This window comes from Gymnoscopelus braueri (genome assembly GCF_963280865.1).
Source record: "Gymnoscopelus braueri genome assembly, chromosome: 4".
Lineage (NCBI taxonomy): Eukaryota > Metazoa > Chordata > Actinopteri > Myctophiformes > Myctophidae > Gymnoscopelus > Gymnoscopelus braueri.
The window spans coordinates 38,733,773-38,749,348 of NC_137605.1; the positions used below are offsets into that span (position 1 = coordinate 38,733,773).

Sequence of the window (15,576 nt, forward strand, 5' to 3'; positions counted from 1 at the left end):
GTAGGGAGTTGATTCAGGTGTTCATAGGAGGTATTGTCTGTTGTCTTGGCAATTGATAAATACATCGGTTTCTCAGATAAGTGCAATAAACCCATCAACAGCAGAGCCTGTTCAAGGTGGGCATGTTGCGCCATCATCCTGCCTCATTGTTCTGTGTATAAGGTATGGAGATAACAGAGGGTGTGAAGTCTAAGGCAACTTTATGCCTTGAATTGCTCCCTGCTTCCCTTCAATTTCTCCTTCAATGTACAAGCAACGGGTTGCTTGCACAAATCTGCCATTATAACATTATCAACCTGTTGTCCCTTTCTCTCATACAAACATGCACACTAGTGATTGTGTATTGGAGGAGGATAGAGAGCTTGAGAGAAAAATATATGTATTAATTTATGTAATTATTATATACAGGTTTATGGAGAGACACACGAGCAGAAAAGCAAAATACGAGTCTGGTCATGGGTGATAGGAAGAAGCCACTTAGGCAAAATAATCAGTTTACATACAATACAGTCAAAGTGTGGCAGGGATTTAATATTTGGGTAGTGGAAGCTGCACCTCATTCCTAACCCCTTTCATAAGGAGCCAGGATTCCCCCCCTGGTCTTTCTCCCACTTTTTGAATTGTGGCACGACAATGGCGTACGGTATGCTATTGGAGACCTGTTCCATGATGGGGCTCTAATGTCTTTTCAACAACTGCAGTCACAATTTAGTATAACTCTAAGTTCTATGGATACTGCTTACTTCATGTAGCATTGTGTAACTGTGAACTATTAAAATAGTCAACGGGGGATTGATTGATTTAATAGTATTTAATTCTCATTATGTATCTATATATTTATTTAAAAAAAAGCATTGCTCATTTAAAATATATACAGTATACAGGTTTTAAAGTAATTTTTATTCAATAAAGATTTAGGTCAGGATATTGGGAGTGGTGGGGCAACAACCTAGTGACTTCTATTGATCAGCCACCAATTGGATCCAATACACATTGCTCAACTGCAAAAACAGTAGCAGTAGGCTAGCCGCTAGGCTACACAACACTAAAGCTTGTCAAACCCAACTTCAAATGTGTACTTAATTTAGACTATTTATTTATACTGTACTTCATCCCAACATTAACACCAGCATGTTTTAACATTCAACATATAGTTTACACAAATACTTTATACAAAAATTAAATAATTAAACTTGAAGTTCTGTAAATACACAGTGGTTGCCTGGCACACTAAAAGGAGCTTGAGATGCGTGAAATGCGGTAAACACAATATTCATGTGTGCAAATAACAAAATGGCGGTCACATTCAAGTAGCTGTCTATTATACAGTATGCCTGTATATCTCTCCATAAACTTTATTTGTGTTTATATGTGCGTGCATGTATGACTATATCACACAGACTACACAACACAACCCTTACAAAGTCACTTCATACAGCAGTGGACCTTTCATCCACACTGGTGGTCTGTGAATAAATAGACCCTGCTCTGACTCTGTCCTCAGGGATGAAGGTCTTCATAAACTGACACAGCCTACATGGAGCCCTGTTCATCAACCTCAGGAGGTGCCTCCTGAACTTCTCTCCTACAAAAACATACAGGATGGGGTTGATACAGCTGTGAGAGTAAGCAATGGCCTCTGTGACTTGTAAAGCCGATTTGATTGCCTTGCTGCTTCCACATTCTGTATGGACTCCATATAACTCCAGAGCTTTGAAGAAAGAAGCAACGTTATAGGGCATCCAGCAGAAGAAAAACACGGCTACAACTACAAGGACCAAACGAATGGCATGTTTCTTGGATGATTGGCTGTAAAAGAGCCTCCAAATGATCTGGCTGTAGCAGAAACACATGATGACCATCGGAATCAGCAAGCCAAGAATGTTCATTTTGAAAAGGCCGAAGATACTCCAGTAGTGCCTTTTGTCTGCTGCTGTATCATTTTCCTCGTACAAAGGAGCACAGAATGAAATTGTTGTTCCATCCCTTGTGGCCTCCTGTACCTGAAGAAAAGCTAGATCTGGAAACGAGGCGAGAAATCCAGCAACCCACGTAACAGCAGCTGCAATCATTCCAAAGGCGCGTGTTCTTTTTTTTAGTGCATAAATTGCCAGCACTATAGCCAGGTACCGGTCAATGCTCATCAGGGTGATGAAAAAGATCCCGCAGTAAAAGCCAATATGGTAAGCACCGAGGACCACCTTGCACATAAAATCCCCAAACAGCCACTGGTCCCGGGCTTGGTGGGCTAGGAAGGGAAGGGAGCATACTAGCAGAAGGTCAGCAAAGGCCAGGTTGAAGAGGCAAACATCGGTCATGCTACGGAGCCGCACCCCAAAGAATATGACCCAGAGGACAAGCCCATTCCCTAGAAGACCCAGGATGAAGAAGATAGAATAGAGTACTGGGAGAAAGTAGGACGCATGACGATCGTATACACACCTCCCGTAGTCTTCAGTGCCATAGTCCTCATAAATATACGCTGTTGTCGAGTCTGCCGATGTTACGTCTGAACTGAGAGCAGTTGAGCTGAGAGAGAAATTGCATGTAGGGATTAGGTGCAGTTTTGTTATGAAAAGTGTATTAGATCAGTTACATCGCATGATAGCTCTTTCATTACTTACATTTCCTTCCATACCCCATACATTTGTTGTTAATTTACAGCATGTTATGTTATGTTATGTAATGTAATGTAATGTAATGTAATGTAATGTTATGTTATGTTATGTTATGTTATGTTATGTTATGTTATGTTATGTTATGCTATGCTATGCTATGCTATGCTATGCTATGCTATGCTATGCTATGCTATGCTATGTTATGCTATGTTATGTTATGTCATACTTCATTATCCCCTTGGAAAATGTACCCTCTGCATTTGACCCATCCTAATTACTTATAGTCAGGGGATATTAGCAGAAAGATTTCCAATCTTGGAATAAATTCCTTACCAAAAAAAATCTTCACCAATGTGTTTGTAAAGGTGTCTAGTAACACATCTCACAAAGACTGAAATGCAGTTTCCCTAGGAGAATTCTTGACAGCTGCTGAAAGTTGGGGTACCCACCGTTTCCCTGCATTTCCATGCAGGGCAAAATTTTAATTCTGTTTGAAGTAGCATGTGAGGGGTCAGACTAGGGTGTTTTTATGATTCTGAATCCATTGCAAGCATTTGTTTTGCACCAAAACCACTCCTTGGGCTAAAAACGGCCATAGCCATCCTTGTCCAGGTATACTTTTTGTGTAAAAAGCCCATTGAGATTGGGCTGTTTTTAGCCCAAGGAGTGGTTTTGGTGCAAAACAAATGCTTGCAATGGATTCAGAATCATAAAAACACCCTAGTTTGACCCCTCACATGCTACTTAAAACAGAAATAAATTTAGATTTTTTTTGCCCTGCATGGAAATGCATGGAAATGGTGGGTACCCCAACTTTCAGCAGCTGTCAAAAATTCTCCTAGGGAAACTGAATTTCAGTCTTTGTGAGATGTGTTACTAGACACCTTTACAAACACATTGGTGAAGATTTTTTTTGGTAAGGAATGTATTCCAAGATTGGAAACCTTTCTGCTAATATCCCCTGACTATTAGGAGCAGTGAGCAGTTACAGTGTAGGCCTACAGTACAAGAAAAAGAAAAAAAGTCATTATAATTAGATACTTTATCAAAATAATCTCATATTAACCAGATGCTGCCTCAAAATAATGACTTTGTAATTCTCAAAATAGAAACTTTCTTTCTAATATCTAAAAATAATGTTATACATTCTCAAAAGAATGGCCTACTAGGCTATCTCAAAATAATGATAGTATCTAAAAAAATAAAAATAATGACATAGTATCTCGAAATTAAAGATTTAATTGGCAATGGCAGCTGATTAAGTAATAACTGCTAATATTAGGGTTTTATTACCAGCCAGGCTAAACAAGAAAAAAATAGGCAAAGGGCAACAAAAGGAACAGTCCTGGTAAAAACAAGGGAGAGGCTTGAGCTGGCTGGTTAGCAGGGTCCAGGCTATTTTATTTTATTTCTATGTTTATTTGGACGGGACAGTGCATATTAATGAACACCACATATAAAATGCAGTGTAAATACACTGGATTTAGCAAGAATGTTAAGTTTCATCCGTAGTCCCCATACAGAAAACAAGCAACATTACAAAAAAGAGCACATATAAACATTACTAAAAGGGTACAAACAGAGGAGAAAAAAACAACTGTAAGAAAGGCCTAGTTTTTACCTAAAATACAAGACACTCAAGAAAACTAGAAAAACCTGCATTTTTGCCTATTTAAAAATGTTCACATGTTTGATTGTCCATGATCCATCCATTTAGTTGGACCTTAAAAGATGTAAAGGATGGACACTCTTTTATATTAGTGGGTAGATTGTTCCAAATTGCGCTTCCTTGAACTGAAAAGGAATTTTGCGCAAAGGCTCTGCGTCTAGACTGCACCTCAAAATCCACTCGGGAGGCGGGCATAAACCAGGTAAAGTTTCTTGGGTTGTGGTTTTACACATTACTGACTGAAGCTGAGCGCTGACTTTGAGGTCTTCGTGGGCTCCAATAAATATTTTGTCTTTTTCCTTTTGTCTTCTTTAACATCCAATCGTTGATTTGTTCAATGCATTTACTCAGTGTTTGTATTGGAACATAGGTCCCCTCGTGATACATTTATGTAAATTGTTGTGTCATCTGCATAACCATCGTAGCATTATGTTGTCCATAATCTGAGCCAGTGGGAGCATGTAGATATTGAACAGAAGAGGTCCCACAATGGAGCCTTGCAGAACTCTGCCACTGTCAGCCTGTCACTTCAGGTTCCAGATCCAGAGAGCAAAACAAGTTACTAGGATCTGACTAGGAGTGAAAGGCAGGGGAGACTCAGAGTTTATATAGGCTGATGAGACTCCAATCTAGCCTCCACACATCTGTCTCCGCTCAGATAATCAAACTCAGAGAGAGATTAGGAAGTAAGGCATGGGGGCAGATGTAACATTTTCTTAGTACAAAGAAACAGAACAGCCAGAATGTTATTTTTTTCTTCTCCAACCTATATTAAGTGATTGGGTCAATTAAACCTTGCACAGGAAGTGTGTCTCATCACCCCATTTAGACCTGAGGTCTGAGGCTGATTCTAAAAACACCTTCTAAATCCGAAGTATGTTGCTATATACTGTATATAGCAACAACTTCACACAGAGGTGTTCCCGGCTTGAAAGGTATAATAACATATAGGTGTTCCAGGTCTAAATGGGTTAAAAACTAAAAGTAAAATACATTTGATTGCTGACTTTTATGTCAAACAATAGTAAAAAAAAATCTCACCTGACTGTGCTGTTGGTAAAATAGCTTGTGGCGTTGTCCATCATTTACAGTGCTGCAGGATACCAGGCCAAAAAAAATGTCTTCTTTTCTTTTTCATTGGAATTGTTTTTCAACGTTTCTATATCATACCCAGTTCAGTTGTGCTCTGTAACATAATGTGTTTTTGCTTGTCATTGCATGAGAAGTGATGTTATTTTTTTTTACCACAACCACACAACTTCCTATAGCGTAGGTTTCCTAGGCCACTGGATGCATTTAAAACACTAGAAGCCAAGCCAGGTACTGTGAACGTTTGTGTGACATCATCAATGCATGCTCCATAAATCTTTACACAAGAAATATGCACAAAGGGATTGCACTTATTTTAAATAGAAACATGGATGCAAAAAATATATTGCAACGTTTGCTAAGTGGACGTGCAAAAAGGCATTTGCAACATGTGCAAATAAACCCCCACCCACCACCTGCATGTGTACACACACACACACACACACACACACACACACACACACACACACACACACACACACACAGCACATGCACACGCACGCACACGCACACGCACACGCACACGCGCACACACACACACACACACACACACACGCCTAAACTCAGCATCACACTTCCTTCCACTTTAAAAGTGGCGGTTAAAAGTGCTAAAAGCTTTTTTCTTTTAAGCTAAAACAAGAAACACAGTGTTATGTGATGTTCACATTTGTTGCTTTTTATTTTATTTAACAAGGACTTCGTAATCATAATTCATGCAAAAAAATAATAAAATAATGAGCATGCAGTATTGAATACATTTTTTATACAGAGATAAAGGGGAAAAAGGGGTGGAAAAAAAGGGAAAGGGAAAATGTACATCTGTGCTTCTGTAACCAATTACTTAATTGTCCCTAAAAATTTACTTCTAAAAAATGACTTACAATAAGCACGGTACAGTAATCACATAAATAGAGATTTCTTATTCTCACTAGTAGGATGTTTTGATCATTTGAAGTGAAACAGCTCTCTACAAGTTTTATTGTTCTGTAAAAAAAAATGCCCAAAATAGGCACACCAGATTAATGTGGTGAGTGCATGTACAGTGTGTCACTGCAGACTACACAACTCAGACCTGGCTTACACTGTCACTTCATACAGCAATGGACCTTTCATCCACACTGGTGGTCTGTGAATAAACAGACCCTGTGACTCTGTCCTCAGGGATGAGGGACTTCAAAACCTTACACAGCCTACATGGAGCCCTGTTCACCAACCTCAGGAGGTGCCTCCTGAACTTCTCTCCTACAAAAACATACAGGAAGGGGTTGATACAGCTGTGAGAGTAAGCAATGGCCTCTGTGACTTGTAAAGCCAATTTGATTGCCTTGCTGATTTCACATTGTGACTCCATTGACTCATAGACTCCATATAACTCCAGAGCTTTGAAGAAAGAAGCAACGTTATAGGGCATCCAGCAGAAGAAAAACACGGCTACAACTACAAGGACCAAACGAATGGCATGTTTCTTGGATGATTGGCTGTAAAAGAGCCTCCAAATGATCTGACTGTAGCAAAAACATATGATGACCATCGGAATCAGCAAGCCAAGAATGTTCATTTTGAAAAGGCTGAAGATACTCCAGAAGTGATTGTCTGTGTATAATTTATAATTGGGATTACAGAATAAAATTGTTGTATTATCCCCTGGGGGCTTCTGTACCTGAAGAAAAACTAGATCTGGAAACGAGGCGAGAAATCCAGCAACCCACGTAACAGCAGCTGCAATCATTCCAAATGTGCGTGTTCGTGTTTTTAGAGCATAAATTGCCAGCACTATAGCCAGGTACCGGTCAATACTCATCAGGGTGATGAAGAAGATCCCACAGTAAAAGCCAATATGGTAAGCACCGAGGACCACCTTGCACATAACATCCCCAAACAGCCACTGGTCCCGGGCTTGGTGGGCTAGGAAGGGAAGGGAGCATACTAGCAGAAGGTCAGCAAAGGCCAGGTTGAAGAGGCAAACATCGGTCATGCTACGGAGCCGCAACCCAAAGAATATGACCCAGAGGACAAGCACATTCCCTAGAAGACCCACAACGTAGAATAAAGAATAGAGCAGTGGGAGAAAGTAGGATCCATGACGTCCGTATTTACACATCCCGAAGTCCCCTTCGGGTAGCTCTTCGTAGTCGGCATAGTCGTAGGATACCTCAGTGGTAGGTAGTGAGCTGAGAGAGAGAGAAATTGCGAGATAAGAGTGGGGATTAGGTGCATGTTCATAATGAAAGGTTTGAGTATATCAGGTTGTTTTATGAAAGAAAACAATAGAATACGATGGGATTAGGTGCATGTTCATAATGAAAGGTTTGAGTATATCAGGTTGTTTTATGAAAGAAAACAATAGAATACGATAACATGAGTAGAGCTGGGTAGGACATATTAATAATAATAACAATAATAATAATAATAATAATTAGACCTATCTCATCCCATGGGGTAAATTCAGAAAAGTGCTTATTGAGTGCGACCTTCTCTTTTCATCAATATCATCTCTATTAAACATCACCATGTGAAAAAAGTTTACAAAAATGAAATTTTTTCCGCTTTTGTATTTTCTTTTCATAAATCAGTGCTACTGAACACCCTTTACGTCTGTGTGTTGATTAAAAATATTGAACCAATGAAAAGTATTAAAAGGTCCACCAAAGGGGGGTGGAGTTAGCTGGTTGGGCTGATTTTATTTTATTTTTAATTGTTTGTTAAAACTAATGCATTTTATACAGTACAGGTGAAAAGTTTGAACACAGAGAAACATGAATGAGTGAATTAACCTAATGGAACCATGATCAGTGAGAGGTGCATAACACGATTACACTAAATATTTATTGAATTGTTACTAAAGGTGTTAGTAATGAGTTACAAACAATAGTTATTAGGATGTTTTTGGTTTCTGACAACTTTTGGATGATAAAACCTGCACCAGGTCACACTGAACCATGAACCGTGTGCTGTTCCTGACAAATGAATACTGTAACAGGAGGGTTACGTTTTTCAGAGAGACATGCATGGGCTGGATGCACATACTTAATTTGATCAATGTTTCCTGGTGCGGTCTTTTCTTAAAGGGATATTTCACTTTCAAACATGTTTTGGGTCATTTTAACGTCTACTCAGGCTTTTGTGTTTCACCCCAGACAGTTATTAAGTTGCTTGATTCAGTATTTAGATATTTGATATTGATTTTTATCAGACTTCCTTTACAAAGCCATTGTAACTTCAAACTCCATTTGAATCATGTTAGATTAACTGAAAACACCCGTCCTTGGTTCTGGTGACTGATATTGTCCTTCTAAGTTCTAATGCGTGAAGGGGCCGTGGTTTTTTTATTACTTTTTTCATTTATTTTTTATATTTTTTTGGGGAAATGAAAAATAAATGAAAAATAAATAAATACAAATATTAAATAAAATAAATGAAAAAAGTAATTGAAAAAACGCGGCCCCTCACGTATTAGAAGGACGATATCAGTCTCCAGTATCAAGGACGGGTGTTTTCAATAAATCTTACATGGTTAAAAGTTTGAAGTTATAATGGCTTTGTATAAGTAGGGCGTGTCAGATAAAATGAATATCTAAATATCTAAATACTGAATCAAGCAACTTAAAGACTGTCCGGGGTGCTCACAAAAGCCAGAGTAGACGTTAAAATGACCCCAAACATGTTTGAAAGTGAAATACCCCTTTAAGTCAAACAATAGTGAAAAGTCTCACCTGGTGTTGCTGTTGATAAAATAGCTTGTGGTGATGTCCATCATTGACTGTGCTGTGTCAAGTTACCAGGCCAAAGCAAATATATATTCTATATCATATCCAGTTCAGTTGTACTTTGCAAGTTTTTGCATGCATGTCTTTGCATGAGCAGTTGTTAGTAGGCCTATGACCACATCCTATGGTGGGTTGATCCCCTCCCCCCCCCCCTCTTTACCCCTATCCCCCCCCCTTTTCTACTCTGTACATATTTGTGATGATATTGAATATCAGTTTGGTGCTATTTAATATGTTGATGAATTGAATACCTAGGACCCCAATGGACACAAGACCACAAGGACTTTTTTGGTGTTATCCTTTTAGACAAAGTGTTTGACTGTACTCGTGCTGTTTTTACATTTCTGTTCTATTAAAATATTCAATCAATCAATCAAACCCCCGACAGTTTGAGAACCACTGGGTTAATCTATGTTTGTTATAGGTTATGTTTGAATGCATTTAAAGTGCTGGAAGGTAGAGTAAATGTTTGTGTCACTCCATAAACCTTCATACAAGAATGATATGCACAATGAGAAACAAGCAATTGCACTTATCTTGAAAAGAAACATGCATGTGATGTTGCTAAATGGATGTGCAAAGATGCACTTGCAACCCACGCTTCCTTCCACTTAAAAGTGTTGGTTAAAAATGCTAAAAGGGTTTTCCTTTCTTCCTCTTTTAGCTGTAACAAGGCAACACAGGTGTAACAGGTGTTATTTTCACATTTGTTGCTTTTTTATTTAAATAGAAACATGGATGCCAAAAAATGATTGCAACGTTTGCTAAGTGGACGTGCAAAAAGGCATTTGCAACATGTGCAAATAAACCCCCCCACACACACACACACATACACATACACATACACACACACACACACACACACACACACACACACACACACACACGCGCACGCGCACGCACACGCACACACACACACACACACACACACACACACACACACACACACACACACACACACACACACACACACGCCTAAACTCAGCATCACACTTCCTTCCACTTTAAAAGTGGCGGTTAAAAGTGCTAAAAAGTTTTTTCTTTTAAGCTAAAACAAGAAACACAGTGTTATGTGATGTTCACATTTGTTGCTTTTTATTTTATTTAACAAGGACTTCATAATAATAATTCATGCAAAAATAAATAAAAATAATTAGCATGCAGTATTGAATAAAATGTTTAATATTATTGTTTCTCCATACAGAGATAAAGGGGAAAAATAAAAAAGGGAAAATGTACATCTGTACTTCTGTAACCAATTACTTAATTGTCCCTAGAAATGGACTTCTAAAAAATTACTTACAATAAGCACGGTACAATAATCATATAAATAGATATTTCTTATTCTCAATAGTAGGATGTTTTGATCATTTGAAGTGAAACAGTTCTCTACAAGTTTTATTGTTGCGTAAAAAAATGTTGCCCAAAATAGGCACACCAGATTAATGTGGTGAGTGCATGTACAGTATGTCACTGCAGACTACACAACTCAGACGTGGCTTACACTGTCACTTCATACAGCAATGGACCTTTCATCCACACTGGTGGTCTGTGAATAAACAGACCCTGTGACTCTGTCCTCAGGGATGAGGGACTTCAAAACCTTACACAGCCTACATGGAGCCCTGTTCACCAACCTCAGGAGGTGCCTCCTGAACTTCTCTCCTACAAAAACATACAGGATGGGGTTGATACAGCTGTGAGAGTAAGCAATGGCCTCTGTGACTTGTAAAGCCAATTTGATTGCCTTGCTGATTTCACATTGTGACTCCATTGACTCATAGACTCCATATAACTCCAGAGCTTTGAAGAAAGAAGCAACGTTATAGGGCATCCAGCAGAAGAAAAACACGGCTACAACTACAAGGACCAAACGAATGGCATGTTTCTTGGATGATTGGCTGTAAAAGAGCCTCCAAATGATCTGACTGTAGCAAAAACATATGATGACCATCGGAATCAGCAAGCCAAGAATGTTCATTTTGAAAAGGCTGAAGATACTCCAGAAGTGATTGTCTGTGTATAATTTATAATTGGGATTACAGTATAAAATTGTTGTATTATCCCTTAGGGACTCCTGTACCTGAAGAAAAGCTAGATCTGGAAACGAGGCGAGAAATCCAGCAACCCACGTAACAGCAGCTGCAATCATTCCAAATATGCGTGTTCGTGTTTTTAGAGCATAAATTGCCAGCACTATAGCCAGGTACCGGTCAATGCTCATCAGGGTGATGAAAAAGATCCCACAGTAAAAGCCAATATGGTAAGCACCGAGGACCACCTTGCACATAACATCCCCAAACATAGCATCCCCAAATGGCCACTGGTCCCGGGCTTGGTGGGCTAGGAAGGGAAGGGAGCATACTAGCAGAAGGTCAGCAAAGGCCAGGTTGAAGAGGCAAACATCGGTCATGCTACGGAGCCGCAACCCAAAGAATATGACCCAGAGGACAAGCACATTCCCTAGAAGACCCACAACGTAGAATAAAGAATAGAGCAGTGGGAGAAAGTAGGATCCATGACGTCCGTATGTACACATCCCGAAGTCTCCTTCGGGTAGCTCTTCATAGTCGGCATAGTCGTAGGATACCTCAGTGGTAGGTAGTGAGCTGAGAGAGAGAGAAATTGCGAGATAAGAGTGGGGATTAGGTGCATGTTCATAATGAAAGGTTTGAGTATATCAGGTTGTTTTATGAAAGAAAACAATAGAATAAGATAACATGAGTAGAGCTGGGTAGGACATATTAATAATAATAACAATAATAATAATAATAATAATTAGACCTATTTCATCCCATGGGGTAAATTCAGAAAAGTGCTTATTGAGTCCGACCTTCTCTTTTCATCAATGTCATCTCTATTAAACATCACCATGTGAAAAAAGTTTACAAAAATTTAATATATCGTTAAAAAGAAATTTCCGCTTTTGTATTTTTTTTCATAAATCAGTGCTATTGAACACCCTTTACATCTGTGTGTTGATTAAAAATATTGAACCAATGAAAAGTATTAAAAGGTCCACCAAAGGAGGTGGAGTTAGCTGGTTGGGCTGATTTTATTTTATTTTTAATTTTTTGTTAAAACTAATGCATTTTATACAGTACAGGTGAAAAGTTTGAATACAGAGAAACATGAATGAGTGAATTAACCTAATGGAACCATGATCAGTGAGAGGTGCATAACACGATTACACTAAATATTTATTGAATTGTTACTAAAGGTGTTAGTAATGAGTTACAAACAATAGTTATTAGGATGTTTTTGGTTTCTGACAACTTTTGGATGATAAAACCTGCACCAGGTCACACTGAACCATGAACATGTGTGCTGTTCCTGACACATGAATACTGTAACAGGAGGGCTACGTTTTTCAGAGAGACATGCATGGGCTGGATGCACATACTTAATTTGATCAATGTTTCCTGGTGCGGTCTTTACTTTCAAACATGTTTTGGGTCATTTTAACGTCTACTCAGGCTTTTGTGTTTCACCCCAGACAGTTATTAAGTTGCTTGATTCAGTATTTAGATATTTGATATTGATTTTATCAGACTTCCTTTACAAAGCCATTGCAACTTCAAACTCCATTTGAATCATGTTAGATTAACTGTAAACACCCGTCCTTGGTTCTGGTGACTGATATTGTCCTTCTAAGTTCTAATGCGTGAAGGGGCCGTGGTTTTTTTATTACTTTTTTCATTTATTTTTTATATTCTTTTGGGGAAATGAAAAATAAATGAAAACATTTTTAATAAAAAGATTAAATAAAATAAATGAAAAAAGTAAAAAAAAACGCGGCCCCTCACGTATTAGAAGGACGATATCAGTCTCCAGAATCAAGGACGGGTGTTTTCAATAAATCTCACATGGTTAAAAGTTTGAAGTTATAATGGCTTTGTATAAGTAGGGCATGTCAGATAAAATGAATATCAAATATCTAAATACTGAATCAAACAACTTAAAAACTGTCCGGGGTGCTCACAAAAGCCAGAGTAGACGTTAAAATGACCCCAAACATGTTTGAAAGTGAAATACCCCTTTAAGTCAAACAATAGTGAAAAGTCTCACCTGGTATTGCTGTTGATAAAATAGCTTGTGGTGATGTCCATCATTGACTGTGCTGTGTCAAGTTACCAGGCCAAAGCAAATATATATTCTATATCATATCCAGTTCAGTTGTACTTTGTAAGTTTCTGCATGCATGTCTTTGCATGAGCAGTTGTTAGTAGGCCTATGACCACATCCTATGGTGGGTTGATCCCCTCCCCCCCATCTTTACCCCTATCCCCCCCCCTTTTCTACTCTGTACATATTTGTGATGATATTGAATGTTTGGTGCTATTTTATATGTTGATGAATTGAATACCTAGGACCCCAATGGGCACAAGGCTACAAGGACTTTTTTTTGTGTTATCCTTTTAGACAAAGTGTTTGACTGTACTCGTGCTGTTTTTACATTTCTGTTCTATTAAAATATTCAATCAATCAATCAAACCCCCGTGGGGGTCCCGACCAACAGTTTGAGAACCACTGGGTTAATCTATGTTTGTTATAGGTTATGTTTGAATGCATTTAAAGTGCTGGAAGGTAGAGTAAATGTTTGTGTCACTCCATAAACCTTCATACAAGAATGATATGCACAATGAGAAACAAACAATTGCACTTATCTTGAAAAGAAACATGCATGTGATGTTGCTAAATGGATCTGCAAAGATGCACTTGCAACCCACGCTTCCTTCCACTTAAAAGTGTTGGTTAAAAATGCTAAAGGGGTTTTCCTTTCTTCCTCTTTTAGCTGTAACAAGGCAACACAGGTGTAACAGGTGTTATTTTCACATTTGTTGCTTTTTTATTTCATTTTAGGTTGTCATAATCAAAAGTCATGCAGCAACAAAAACAATCTGTGATAAACAATCAGCACCAATCATTCCAAAGGTTTGTGTGACACAAAGTTGTTTGTTGAGATGCAAACCATTTCCTGTAACTACTGTGGCTTTCATCGGAAGCATATGAAGCGCTGTTGCTAATGTTGTTTGTAGTTACAGTACATCCATCACTGACTGTGCTGTGTTGAGATACTATGCGAAGACAAAGAGATCTTAATCTATTGCGTGTCCAGTTCAGTTGTGCTCTGTAGCCATCTACACAAATGAGTTTTTGCTTGTCATTGCATGAGAAGTGAAATGTTACGACCACAAAAATAAGATATTTCGAAAATAGCAGATGTTGATGCAACTTTTCGCTGTTTTTTGTTGGTTCTTCTGAAATGTAGTTCATTCTTGGGATCATCTTGTCTTTTCAACCGGTCTTTCCAATCAGTAACTAAAAGGTCAGGCGTTGGTGGTGTTTGAACCGAACACCTGATAAATATCATAGGTTTCCATGATATTTGCTCTTTTCTACAGACGGTTTTGTGCTATTTGGTGGACTTTATTTAATGTTGCAACTTGCAACCAATTGCAGCAGAATTGACCCATTGCAGGCGGTTGAGGTTTTGGGATTCTGTTGCAACTGGTTGCAGTTGCAACTTGGTGCATTGCAAATCATTAGTGTGGATTGGGCTTAACTATTCTAAACATGACAAATGACAATTAAGTTTAATTTCAATAAACCTTGATTTGAAGTGAACGGATCACTTTGACCCCAAACAGAAAAGGTGTCTCACCAGCACTCACGGAAATGTTCTTCGCAAGTACTTTTATTCACAGATAGGCACGGCCAAACCACAAACACATTTCGGCACAACCCGCCCTCAGCGTGATAATGAAATACAGAACAGGTGTGTCATTTACAGGCAAGTGAGTAAGTCAGTAAACGGGCCTAGTCATCATTCTCAACACATCAATACAATACTTAGGAATAAGCCTACCCCTTTTAAGAAAGGACTCAGATCTGCAATTATATATGTACAATACACAAAAACTGAAAATAAACAACAACAACAACATAAAGTTAAAGATATGCAGTATTGAATACAAAAATTCAATTTCCTATTCACACTAACAGGACTTGTACAGTATGTGATATGCTGTACAAGTGGTGCTTGAAAGTTTGTTAACCCTTTATAATTTTCTGTATTTCTGCATAACTATATGACCTACAGTATAAACACCATGCTGTGTTGGAACCCTATGGTTGTCCTGCTCACCTTTTTGAGATATCGTGTGAGTGTTACTGTGTCATACCAGAGTTAGTGAGTAGGGTCACATCATTATGCAGCATGGTGAGCCCTGGTAATTCCTGCTCTCCCTTTATACTGTAGGTTCACCTGCTGCGGTTTGTTTGAGTTGCCCTTTTTTGTTTTAGTTTTTGCCTGTAGACTCTTGTCAAACCTACGGAGCCCAAAGGTCGTTGTCACATTGATGCAGAAATACAGACAATTATAAAAGGTTCACCAACTTTGTACAAATAGATTTTTCAGTGCTCAGGTTAA

General features: G+C 38.5%; 3 protein-coding genes across 3 annotated transcripts; all 3 read right to left on the reverse strand.

The window, feature by feature from the left end:
- Positions 1-846: 846 nt before the first annotated feature.
- On the reverse strand, positions 847-5,466 carry LOC308084369 (C-C chemokine receptor type 5-like). Its single transcript, XM_080426996.1, has 2 exons — positions 5,329-5,466; positions 847-2,529 (listed from the first exon to the last, which is right to left on the reverse strand). The coding sequence occupies exons 1-2, from the start codon at positions 5,370-5,372 to the stop codon at positions 1,431-1,433; spliced, it is 1,143 nt and encodes a 380-aa protein (XP_080283122.1). The 5' UTR covers positions 5,373-5,466; the 3' UTR covers positions 847-1,430.
- Positions 5,467-6,124: 658 nt separating this feature from the next.
- On the reverse strand, positions 6,125-9,176 carry LOC308083911 (C-C chemokine receptor type 5-like). Its single transcript, XM_080426329.1, has 2 exons — positions 9,090-9,176; positions 6,125-7,547 (listed from the first exon to the last, which is right to left on the reverse strand). The coding sequence occupies exons 1-2, from the start codon at positions 9,131-9,133 to the stop codon at positions 6,467-6,469; spliced, it is 1,125 nt and encodes a 374-aa protein (XP_080282455.1). The 5' UTR covers positions 9,134-9,176; the 3' UTR covers positions 6,125-6,466.
- Positions 9,177-10,363: 1,187 nt separating this feature from the next.
- On the reverse strand, positions 10,364-13,332 carry LOC308084087 (C-C chemokine receptor type 5-like). The gene is made up of 2 exons (XM_080426567.1): positions 13,212-13,332; positions 10,364-11,752 (listed from the first exon to the last, which is right to left on the reverse strand). Exons 1-2 carry the CDS (start codon positions 13,253-13,255, stop codon positions 10,657-10,659), a joined length of 1,140 nt encoding a protein of 379 aa, XP_080282693.1. The 5' UTR covers positions 13,256-13,332; the 3' UTR covers positions 10,364-10,656.
- Positions 13,333-15,576: the final 2,244 nt, after the last annotated feature.

Coding starts and splice junctions, on each gene's coding strand:
- LOC308084369 (XM_080426996.1), bottom strand. CDS start 5,372: ATGATGGACAACGCCACAAGCTATTTTACCAACAGCACAGTCAG. Junction 2,530..5,328: donor TTTACCAACAGCACAGTCAG/GTGAGATTTTTT, acceptor TTTCTCTCTCAG/CTCAACTGCTCTCAGTTCAG.
- LOC308083911 (XM_080426329.1), bottom strand. CDS start 9,133: ATGATGGACATCACCACAAGCTATTTTATCAACAGCAACACCAG. Junction 7,548..9,089: donor TTTATCAACAGCAACACCAG/GTGAGACTTTTC, acceptor TCTCTCTCTCAG/CTCACTACCTACCACTGAGG.
- LOC308084087 (XM_080426567.1), bottom strand. CDS start 13,255: ATGATGGACATCACCACAAGCTATTTTATCAACAGCAATACCAG. Junction 11,753..13,211: donor TTTATCAACAGCAATACCAG/GTGAGACTTTTC, acceptor TCTCTCTCTCAG/CTCACTACCTACCACTGAGG.